A 12,494-nucleotide genomic window follows, 5' to 3' on the forward strand; every position below is an offset into this window, starting at 1 on the left:
TGCCACATTTTGTTAATTATTGTGCAGAGTTTGGTGAACAAAGAATTGTTTTTATGGTTGACTTTTGGCATTATAATTTAGAAAAAAGTATTTGTGAAAAGTTAGAACAATTTTAGATTATTTTTTTATAGTTGTTTATAATACAAATGTTATAATATTTTTTGAAGGTATAATGAAAACTGCTTGTTTTAGTTGCAGCTAGATGATGGTTTGTATTCTAATTGTTTTTACACAAAATAATTGATTTTGTCATTTATTTTTTGTTTACATAATTAGGTGAACTATTTCAAAAACAACTTTTAAATAATGTATTTCCTTGAAATATATGTACTGACATAAATTTAATGTTTGAAAAAAATGAAAACTTGCAAATTTTCAAGTTAGTTTTATACTTTCTCTTAAGTGTTCTTTTTTAACTATGCATTTGTTTTGTTTAAAACTATGAAGATTTGTTTAAGCTACAAATTACATTTATAAATACAAAAAGTTGCAAACTTATTTTCCTCTTAAATACAAATTTTAGAATAGTGTTTGAAAAAAGAAAAATTATTATTTTTTTTCTAAAATTAGCTTTAATAGTTGTATATCTGAGCAATATTCAAATAAATACTTATTAACAGAATGTAATTGTAGTATTAATTCAGTTTTTTAAAACTTGTTTTGTCATTTATCTTAGTTCCTGACACGTAATTTTAGTGTTCTAGAAAAATTGTTTTTAAATAAATTAATATTAAAATAATTTTTTTTCAGGGTAGCCTAAACACTTTGAATCCTGGAAAAACCTGGAATTTGACAGTTCAGGTAAAAAATATTTAAACCTTGAACTTTAAAATTTTGAAAAAAAACCTGGAATTTCTAACAAAATCATTAAAATACTGAATTTTAAAGAATTTTTACATTTAAAGTGTTGAATATAAGCTTATTTTCTTTTTCTCTTTTTGTGTGTCCTGTTTAATTGGCTCAGGTTTTGATGCCTGAGTCCAACATTGCACAATAAACAATATAATAATAATAATAATAATAATAATTTCATTGAGATACAAAAAGTCTACCATATTTAAAAAAATTTATCATGAAATTGAAAAAAAATATAACTTTACAGTCTCTTCTCAATATTTTTGTAGTATTTACAACAGTTTTTTACCTTAAATTTAATTTTATACTAGAAACAGACCAAAAATACTTTTTCTTTAAAAAACTTGGAATTTTTTTTTTAATCTTTGGCAACCCTTTTTTTTATACCTTATATTTATAAAGAATGTTGTTTTTGTACTGATGCTTTTTAAACTTAGATTTAAATAATAAATCTGCCAAAAAAACTTAACTTTTGTTTAATGTCCAATAAAGATATACTAATTAGTGAAAGAATTAAAAAGTCTTATTGTTTTAAAGTTTTAATTTTTCATAGACTTAAGATTTTAGTTCAGCAAGTAATTTATACGTTACATAAAATCTTGTATTTTTTAGAATATATTAAAACTTTGAATGTACAGCATTTTTTAGATAAATTTAAGTCAATAGTTGAGTAGAAGCTCAATAGCTATCTAGCTTTTATAGTTTGTTTTTAAGTGGAGATGCCACAAAACAATTCAGCTAATAAGATAAAAATACTTTAAACCTGTACTTGTGTATGATTTTAAAATTTATTGTCATCTATTTCATATCTGCCATATTTTAGTTATTATTTCATGTAGTGGTAATGTTATTTAATTTTATAATTGTAGACAACTGTAAATAAAGAAGATAGCTTGACTTCCATCTTTACTGAAAGTTTTTTTTTTCTTAGTTTGGGCTACTTTAAAAAACGTATAAATCAAATTCACTATTTTAAGACAACTAAAATATTTTTTATGTGTTCAAGTTGTTTCCCTGTGGTAATGAAAATAATTATTTTATAAGCAAATTTTTATTAACATATTTAAAAAAATATATCTCTACACATGTTTTACTATGTAGTAAAAAAATTTCATACTTAAACATAAACATATGTAATGTTTTCAAAACAGCTTTATATCTATGTTGTATCTCAAATTCACAAGTAATTTTAAAATACTACATTAGATAATTTTATCTATTATGACAACAAGTAAAGAAACTGTCAACAAGCTATTGTTTTTTGTAAGTTTAATTATAATTTTTGGTACATACTTGGTATTTAATTAGCTATCAGCATATATAACGTTCTTTTAAAGCATAATTGTAAGGTTTTAAGTTTTTGAAAGATTTTAACTGAGAACCAATCAATATTCATCAAAGTGAGTGGTTTTAAATGAAGTTTTTTAGTCTTATTGTATTTTAAATTAATAGCTACTAGATAAATATTTGAACCTAGCTTATTTTATTATAACAAAATTCTACCACTATAATGAAAGTATGTTTAGAATTTTTCTTAAGATACTTTTATTTGTTTTTAATTTCGCAAAGTTTATCTACTTTATTTTTATTTTATCATGCTTGTAATTTTAAAACAGCGTCCTCTTTCTTTTTGTAATGTAAGACGGGTATAGTCTTAGATTGTTGTGTACTGATTTGTTTAAATACTACAAAATATTGAAAAAATTAAATTCAAATGTGATTATAAAATAATCAAAGACCCAATGGAAGTTCTATAACACTGTATTGTCTTTTATTGATGATAATTTTTCTCTTACGATTTAAAATTTAACTGATTTATGTCAAAACCAAACCTTTTAAAACCGTTCAGAAGTTCTATGATTATGCGTTGGCAGCCTTTTATAGGTCAAAGGTTAATTTTTCTAGAAATTAAAAAAGTTTAAATGTAAAGCTCTACATTTTTTTTAAAATAATTGCAGTATCAATTAAAAAGTAATATTTTAAACTATGCATATGATAAAACAAGCAATAGTAGAGCAATAATAAAGAGTAATTTTTAGATTGTAGCCTAGTTGTAAATTTTTACCACAAATCTATCTTCTTTTTTTAACATTGTATGGTTTTTGCTGAAAAGTACCTTGGGGCTGCAGATTTTGTTCTGTGGGTTTCATTTAGTCTTTGGGGTCAACTTTGCTGCCCCTGGACTATTTTTTTTTTGTAATAAATACTATAAACTACAAAATAGTTTCACATAAGCAGTTTTAAGCAGATAAAGTTTACTCTAAAGGAGTAAACATTATTTTGTCATAAAGAAAGTACAATGAAATTAATTTATAAACCATTTTTAAATTTTAAAGAAAAAAAGGAACAGTGGCATAAGTCAGTAATTTGCAAGTTCTTAGATAAATGAACACTATAGATTACAGGAGAAAAATTATGTGCGCGCCAGTACCTTATGTAAATATATTTACTTAAAAAACTTCTTTAGTTATTATTCAATTTGTGACCATGCAAAGCTTAACAATTTGGTTAAAATAGATTCATATAAAAATATGCTTTGAAAATTTTATGCCTTGTTGCGTTTAAATTTTTTAAATAGTTTACACTAAATTTTCAAATTTTTTGTTGGAACCCTGTACAGTGTACGACTATCATTTTTAAAGTATTGTACTTATTTTTAGTGAAATATAATTTAGATAAATAAGTATAGTAAACAAAAACTCTGGAAAGTTAATTAAACAAAATTAGTTGATGTACAAGTAATCATTGATTAACAATATACATCATTATTTAATGAATAAAACTGATAATCTACTACTGTTTATTGAAAAAAAAGCTCTAAATAATTGGTCCTAGGACCAGGTATACAAAAAATATTTCAGTTATTAAGTTGTACACCTTTTGGATATAGTTTAACGCCTCGTCCAGGGCTCTAATAGCTACAATTTAGATAATTAAAAATAATATCAAATGTAAGGAATTGTTTTCAAAGTATAAGTTTCTCTCTAATACTTTACTTCTGTGCTTTGCCAGCAAAAATATTTATTATTTGATCGTTTTGTTTTCTGTTTTAAACTTAAATTGAATACTTTACACCTAATTTTTGCATCTACCGCTGTTATTTTAAATTGTTTACCTTTGTCTTATACAAATTACTTAAATAAATAAATAATTACTACTATCATTGTTAAGCATTGTAAAATAAAAGTAATTTATAAAAGAAAAAATATCTAAATCCTTATACAGATTATCGTATTAATGGTAGTAGTATCTTGGACTTACACTCTATACACAATAAGCATCACATCCAAGAAGTACTTGCAACAGAGATTCTCAAAATAATGGTGAACATTGAAGAAGAAATGAGAAAGGCAGTTGCCATCAAGGACCTCACACCTATGATGTCACAGTTTAACCTTTATGTCATAGTGATTGCTGCTAAGGGCAACACATACACCACAAACGATGGCAAAGAGGTAAAAGGTTACAAAGTTGGTGACAAAACAGGCTGTGTGGACATTTCCGTTTGGGGGGAGTACTGTCAACTTATTGAGCCTGGTGACATCTTGTTGATGCACAACTGCTATGCAAAGTTGTACAGAAATAAGTTGACAGTGTACAGGTAAGAACTTAATATTTTGATAGCTATTTTACAGTATTTTTAATTATAAGTGTTTAGCTTGGGAACTCTTGATTTAAAACCTCTACATCCATTTTGATTAGTAATTATGGAGTTTCAAAAACTGTTTACAGTCTTTTAGGCTAAATCACTTTAAGATTACTCAAGCTGATCAGGACAATTTGAACTTTTTTATCAAAACTCATTTTAATGAAAATTTGGCTAAAATTATGATATATGTTTTGATTACTTTGAATTATATTATCTAGTTTTTATTCATTTAGCATAGTTAAAGCTTGCTCAATTATAAATTAAAAACCTCACTTTCTTCTTTCAAATGTAGCTTTTAATATTTATATGTTAAATAAACCAATTCTGGCTAGTTTATAGTGACTCAAGCTGTTTTTAACTACCTCAATAGTAACAACTCAGCAATTGTAATAACAAGAAATTTTATACTTGAACTTAGGTGATGTTTGCTGGACACGTATGATTATATGAATTGGATATGTTTTGGTTTCATTAAGAAGGATCTAAAAAATGTAAATGTTTACTAATTCAAAAATTGCAGCCCAAAAAATTATTTGACCTTCATAAACCACATATTTTTCGTAATATTCCTTAAACAGTAATAAAGTCCTAGAGTTTTAGTTTGTATCTTTAATGATAGCTTGAACTTATATGCATACATTTAAAGACATTTTAGCTACTTTAAACTGTAAAATATTATTTTTGAAAAATTAAAAAGCACATCTGGTTGTTAAATCTAATTTATTATTTTTAATGTAAAATGAAACTTTATAGTTACTTACCTTTAGAATTTTTGTGATGTAGTATGTATATTAAAGATATATTTTTGTGATAGTTTATTTAGCTATAAATGTTAAAAAAAACTTGAATAGTTTGCAATTTGCATTTCAAAAAGTCTGAAATATTAAAAAGTCATAGTTTTTTCTAGGCAAGATAGTACTGTAATCAATTAAACATTAAACTAATGATTGTAAAATAAAGTACATTGCAAAATAAAACGAACATTGCACTGTATCATTTAGTAAACACTTAAAAGAGTACTGCAAAATGACTGATACTTAAAAAATATTATTATAAAATAACTAACACATCTAGTGGTTACATCAAAATAACTAACACAGTTTTGGCTGAAATAGAAACTAAGTTGAACTTTCGAAACAAGCTTCAAAATTTAAATCCAACAGTAAAGCTATTTTTGCAAGAAAAATAAGTGTAACTGGGTGTGCAATTTCATCCACATTAGGTTTGGTTAGCCATGAAAAGTCAGCATACAGTACAAATCAAGCAGGTCTATTTGATTACATTCTAAACAGAGAGAACCAAGTTGAGGGCCTTGCAATTTACCATGAACGTTAGGTTTACTAAACTTTGGTATTTTGCAAAGCCTTCTATTTCATCAAATGCTTATTTGAAACTTATCTAAGCAACCAGTATGTGGAAGTCGTCAAACTACTGGTTTACTAGGAAATTCTAGTCACTGAACTTGAGCACTTTCTTTCTTTACCTAATTACACTACCATTTTAATTTTTGTTGATTTTAGCTCTCAACAAGTATTTCCTAAGCTGAATGAAGATCTCAGCAATGAAATAATGAATACTTTATATGACTATGTGGTACATTACCCACATAGTTGTTGTGTTGTTAAATTCTTAGCAAGATGTGTCCTTGTGCCACCCAAGTTTTTGGTTTCCGAACAGGTATAAAATATGTATTTGGAAAGTTTTTTTTTGTCAAATACACCACATGCTACTGAACTTAATTTCTTAATTAAAGATGAACTAGACGGACTACCAACCAATAATCAGAAAGGCACCTTGCCGGATTTGGAAACAAGCGACAATTGCAAAGATTAAGAACCTATGCTTCAAAGCAAAAGGGACATTAATTGACTGTACATTACTTATATCTGGTTCTTTTCATTCTAAAGCAGTGTAAATTCAAAAAATTATTGTAAAATTGTTGAGGAATATAATGTTTTTAGGGGCATAAGGGGGGTCCACCTTGATTTTTACAACTTGATCTTATTTTATAAAGTTTTACATCAGCTATCAGACATTTTTAACAATTTGAAAAAATTCAAAATAACTTTTAAATAAATATTTCTTACTGACAAATTGTACCCAGTTAGCATCATTATTAGTAAATATATTTTAAAGACAGATAGAAGATAGTTTTTTTAATATTTAAGAATATTCTGTTCCCCAAATTATTTCAAACAAATAGTTCACTAGATTTTATCAATCATGTGTGTTATTTTGTAGTGTTATTTTTAATAGTATAAGTCATTTTGAAGTACTCAGGGTTGCCACACACTCAGGGAATTCAGGAAAACTCAGGGAATGTTCAAGTTATAGAAAATCTCATGGAATTTTGATTCGGTTTTTTTAACTCAGGGAAACTCAGGGCAGTTTTTATTTTTTTCTAAAAATTTCATTGAAATTTTAAGATTTTGTTTTTTAAATCTCAGGGAAATTTTTTTCTAGATCTAGATTAAGATTTAGTTAATCCAGTTTCAATATTTTGTTCAAAAATGTTAATTTTGTTTATTTTTAAGTGCTTATGTAGAAAATGTTTAGCCTTGCGGCTAGTTCTTTAGTATTCTTAGAATTAATATTGTAATTTTTTAATAAATAATAAAAATTTTAAGGATTTTGATAAAAACTCAGGGAAGTTTAAGATTACTCAGGGAAGTTTCTGGTCACTCAAGGAAGATTTTTTGACTTTAAAGAGTGGCAACCCTGAGTACTGCTAAATATTAATACTAAATGATACAAGGCAATGTTTGTTTTATTTTGCTTATTCTTCATTTCTTTATTTTATTCTTCAATTTGTGATCATTAACTTAAAGTATACAATACAGCAGTATCTTACCTATAAAAATTTATGACTCTAAATATTTTGTTTTTTGTTGGTATGCAAAATGAATAACTATATATAATTTAAGTATTTATGTTTATTTTTTTAACATTTATATCAAAATTAATTATTATATCAAAAATCTTCTTAATGTACATACCACATCACCTAAATTCTAAAGGTAAGTAAGTATAACTATAAAAATTAATTGTACAATTTTACAGACAAATTTTGCATATTTTGTGTGTTTATGACGTTATAATACATCAAAAGCAGTTGAAATGTCTTAAGATGTATATATATAAGTATAAGCTATCATTAAAGATATAAACTATAATTCTAGGACATAAGTGATGTTATTACTGCTTAAGTCAAAAAATGAAAAATATGTGGTTTTTGAAGGTTAAATAAGTTTTTGGGCAACAATTTTTAAAATTGAAAGAGCTTTAATTTTTTTAGATTCTTCTTAATAAAGCCAAAACACATCCAGTTCATATAATAAATGTGAATTTTACAACATGACCAAAAAATGTGATGTACTCCCTAACCCTAGTACTTGAGAAAAAATTACTTGGCCGTCAAAGTACAGAGAATAATGTGTTAGTAAAAAATAGTTAGGAGTTGCTTATAAGTAATTTTATCATTATTTCTACATTAAACTTTACTGTAACTTATAACTTAGTATAAGATTTTTATATTATTGGTAAATGTAATAATCAAATAAAGTTTAAATTTAATAATCTAAAGTATTATCTTTCTATTTAGTTTTCTTCCAATACTTTACTTAACGTTTAATTAAACATGTTGTGATAGGTTACAAATGTTATATCTTATTGTATATATTTAACAAAACTTCAAACAGCTAGAGCCGCTGAATAAGTAGTAAAAAAGTTCTAACTGTAAGTTTTTACTTTTGTTTTTTCACTAAATGTACAGGAGCAAGACTGGAAAGATAACGAAGTTGGGAGAGTTCACGTTGCTGTTCAACGATCAGCCTGACATGAGCGCTTACAACGAACAGTGGATCAAACAGCAAGAAGAAGCTGACAAGCTGAAGAAAGGGGGGAGTACCGGGAATAAAACTCATTTTAAAAGTATTGTCAGCAAATAAAGCAGTATAAGTTAGATTAAATTGCTAGAAAATGTTGGTCCTTCTTTTAAATTAACTTGGATACTTTAAATTTCGTGTTTAACTTTTTTGTCGTTTATGTATTTTAAAAAATTTTCTAATGTTTGTAGACAAATGTATATACATATATAGTTCTTATAGTCTAAATCGCAGTACAGTATTTTTTGTTTATTTAAATGTTTTTAGTAAATCAGGGTTTATTTTAGTTGAAGAAAACTTATAAAAGTTGATTGCATCAAATTGAAATTATTATTTTTAAAAAGTAACTGAAAGTAATTGTTTAGCTAAAGCTTTGTTTGCAAGTAAACGATTAGTTTCAAAACTTTCAAACTTGAATTAGATTAAGTTTTTTATGAAAATTTTCACCTTTTATCGAATAAAAAAGAATTACTTGTTGATCTTTATCTGTTTTCTAGTAATATTACAAGATTAACTCTCAATTTAAGTCTTGATTACTAATTATACCTAAAGCTTTAATTTATTTAAATTATGCTTTAAAAGTGGTAGTTTGTCGAAAGAATTAAAGTTGTTTGTCTTAAATATAATATTAAGCACAGGTGAAAGATTATTTTGAAATACGCTTAAATATTTTAAAAACAGTTTATTAAATATGTAAAACAATTTAATTTTTATGAAAAAAATTCTGAACTTTTTTATTTTCAATTTTGTATAACTTAAAAATTAAATTCTCTAAACTATTAGCAAGCTTAAACTAAATTACTTAAGCTTGTTCAAAAGCAAACTCTGCAACTAGTACTAGACCCAAAGAAAAACTTTTAAGGCGCTAATAAAGTTTAAATTTTTTATATAAGTTGTTCTTATTTTTTAGTTTTATGTCTTATCTTTTACACACTTTCTGTTCCTTAACAAAAGAGAAAGCAGATTTTAGGAAATTAATTGTTCGAACTTTTACAGTTAAGCAGCTTTAATGTGGAAGCTGCAAATAAAATAAATAAAAAAATGTATATTTTAAATTTCTACATTTGATGATCAACCTTCATTTTTTTTAATTTTTATTTGTTTACAAACGGGAGTTCTTAATATTTAGATGGTGCATTTTGTATTAATTATACTTTTGAAGCTTCAATTATTACTTTAAGAACAATTTTAAAAATTATAAAACTTGAAGCTCATAGTAAAATATAAACATCAATGAGGTTTTAAAATTTTCAGAAAAACAAAAAAAAACTCCCCTACAAACGTTTGTATGAAAAGTTTTTACTTAACTCTATCTATCTTAAAGTTTAAATGATTTTTTTAATGAATTTTAACTTTCAGTTATAAAATTAAACTTATAATCATTAAACAGTGAAAATATCCTATAGAGTTTTAAGTAAATTATCACGTACTCTTAAATATAACGAAAAATTGAAGTTTTAAAACTTTCAAATATCCAAAAATTATTATAAATGATTTTTTAATTAATGTCATTTGTTTACTAAACCTAAGTTTAAAATTTTGGGCTTAAAAGTTATATTTTTATAATTAAATTACTCTCTGACGGCTAAAGCTGAAGTTTTGTTTTTTTAGTCCCTTATTTAAAAATCACGGTCTAGCATTAATTAATATTCTTTCATTCCAGTTGAATATATATTATGAAAAACAGTATTTTTACTATATTACAATAAAAACCAAATAAACTAATACATGAAACCTATAGTTTAATGACAAATATAGACCTTATAACGATATACAAAATGCTTTAATAAACTATTTGAAAGTAATGTTTGTATATAAAATTTTAGCGAATTAAGTCCAAATTTTTTTTTAGTTAATGTATTTATAATTAACGAAAATCCCAATGCAATAATAACTAAAATTCTAAATTACTTTTTAATTCAGTAGAACAAACTATTGAAAAATTATTTTAAAAAACTAAGTATCTTATACACTTTTTTTTTAAATATGAAAACTAAGACTCACAACAAAAACAGCATTGACTCGCTATAGCGAAAAATAACTAGTTAATGTTTTTTTGTAAATTTCAATAAATTTCTGTGATGGTGAGACCAAACATTTGAACAAAAATCTTTTATTGTAACTTATAAAGATTGTAAATAAGTGTCTATTTTTTCTACATTCAATAAATATCAACACAACTTAAAGATCTATGTACATTTTAGATAAGCTCTGCCAGAGATGAAAATAAGCCTCCGTTTAGCGAATTTAGTGTGTTGCAGGATAATAACTAGTAAGGGGAGCGGAAGTGAGCGATTTTGAAATTAGTTATAATGTAAACTTTAGCTTGCTGTTTTACTGGTTTTAGTTTTCCAATTAGTATTTGACTCTTAAAAAGTAATGCTGAAAGAAAGTAAATGGGTATTTTAGTAACTTACACTAAATATTATGGGGTTTGTAGTTTAGAGAAAAAAAGAGAGGCAATAACTAGTACGGCAGCAACAACTAAATTACACTAGAACAGCGATTCTGAACCTGGGGTAAAAACCTTTGTTAAAAGGGTAAATTTTTTTATTACAAGTTATGTAAATTAATGTTTGTTAGTTTTTTTTAAATAAATAAGTTAGTACTTAACTGTAGTTTATTTAAAGTCAAATAAAATCATTAAACTTTACATTTTTTATGTTTAATAAGCTTTAAGTTAAAATATTGTGTTTTTTCCTCAAAGTTAAACACTATTGTTTATAATGGGGATAAATTTGGTTAATACTTTCAAAAAAAATGGTAAATTTTGTAAGAATCTTCCATAAGAAGTAAAGTATAAAAAAAGGTTAAGAACCGCTGCACTAGAATCAAATAATCTTTAAGATAAAAGTATTTAAATTTCGTGTTCTAGTATAAGTATACTAAATATAAACTGCAAAAGCATTTATTCTTTAAACATTCTATAACTAAAAAAACAAAAAAAAATTAAAAAAAAAATAGAAAGTAAAAAACAATTAACAGATTAGTTTATATTTTGAGCTTTTACTTTACTTTTTTGAGTATAAAAGGAGACACAAAAAGAAAAAAAGATAATCAAAGTTTAAAAACTAAATATACTGTTTAAATAAAGCAATTAAAAAAGTAACACTGTTCGCTCAACACATTCTAACATGTTCATACACTTAACGTTTAAATTAATCATAGAAACTTGTTTAAAAACTCGAACTATAAATATTTAGATAAAACTTCCTGTTTTTTTTTTCTATATTTAGTAGCCCAGACTTCAGGAAACAAGTGAAGAACTTAAACTTTTGTAATAAGTTTTACAGTTCTCAAAAAAGTATTCGGTTTTAAAATGTTTTTGCTTATAATTCTTTAATTAAACACTATAATTATAAGTTGTGTACTTATACAAGTATTTTTAACTATTAGTACTTTAGTGTAGAATTTTAACGAGCATATTTGCTAGATTGATATTAAAAACACCGAAAATTAGTCTATTAGTATAAAATTTTAACTAAAAAATTAAGTTTACTCAGAACTATTTATTTTTAACAGTCCTGCTGTAAACCGAAATATTGATAAAATTTAGAAATGTTTTTGAATTTATTGCTTCTTTTGAACAGTGGAAATTTTTTTAGTTATTTTTTTTTTGTGAAACTCAGGCTTTTATTTTAGATTGTTGATTGTTTTCACACCTAATAAAAGCAATGTTGTTTATTGTTTTAATATCAGTATATTAATTTATAGGTTGTTGGTGTTGAGTTCTGAAAAGTCTTAAAAGAATTGATTTTTTTTTCACTGTATGTTATTTTCTTTACTTTGCAATGCTTAAATGAATGGATACAAAGCTGAAAAACAATACTGTTGTATGACTCAATAACGGAAAGGTTCATTCGTAGACCGAGTCCTTAGACCAAACTTATTAGGCGCTTTTTTGTTGTTCAATAAAAATAATTTATTTTGCTTAAATTTTAAGCAAAAAAACTTTTGCAAATAGATTTTTGTTAGTTTTTATAATCTTTTTTATTATAAAGGTTTGACAAAAGAATATGTTTAAAATATTGTTGTTTTTTCATTTTGTTTTAGTTTCACCTAAAAGCCTTGAATTCAACTATTTTTTTAAATATAAAAAAAACTTG

General features: G+C 24.9%; 1 protein-coding gene across 1 annotated transcript; it reads left to right on the plus strand.

The window, feature by feature from the left end:
• Window positions 1-1,933: 1,933 nt before the first annotated feature.
• On the plus strand, window positions 1,934-8,846 carry LOC145836093 (SOSS complex subunit B1-A-like). The gene is made up of 3 exons (XM_082943894.1): window positions 1,934-2,118; window positions 4,081-4,456; window positions 8,277-8,846. The coding sequence occupies exons 2-3, from the start codon at window positions 4,176-4,178 to the stop codon at window positions 8,449-8,451; spliced, it is 456 nt and encodes a 151-aa protein (XP_082800020.1). The 5' UTR covers window positions 1,934-2,118; window positions 4,081-4,175; the 3' UTR covers window positions 8,452-8,846.
• Window positions 8,847-12,494: the final 3,648 nt, after the last annotated feature.

This window comes from Thalia democratica, chromosome 5, assembly GCF_965202585.1.
Source record: "Thalia democratica chromosome 5, ktThaDemo2.hap1.1, whole genome shotgun sequence".
Classification (NCBI taxonomy): Eukaryota; Metazoa; Chordata; class Thaliacea; order Salpida; family Salpidae; genus Thalia; species Thalia democratica.

Excerpts from the sequence above, each read along its gene's own strand:
- LOC145836093 (XM_082943894.1), top strand. The coding sequence starts at position 4,176 with ATGGTGAACATTGAAGAAGAAATGAGAAAGGCAGTTGCCATCAAGGAC. Across the intron at positions 4,457-8,276 it reads AATAAGTTGACAGTGTACAG|GAGCAAGACTGGAAAGATAA; the intron begins GTAAGAACTTAA and ends CTAAATGTACAG.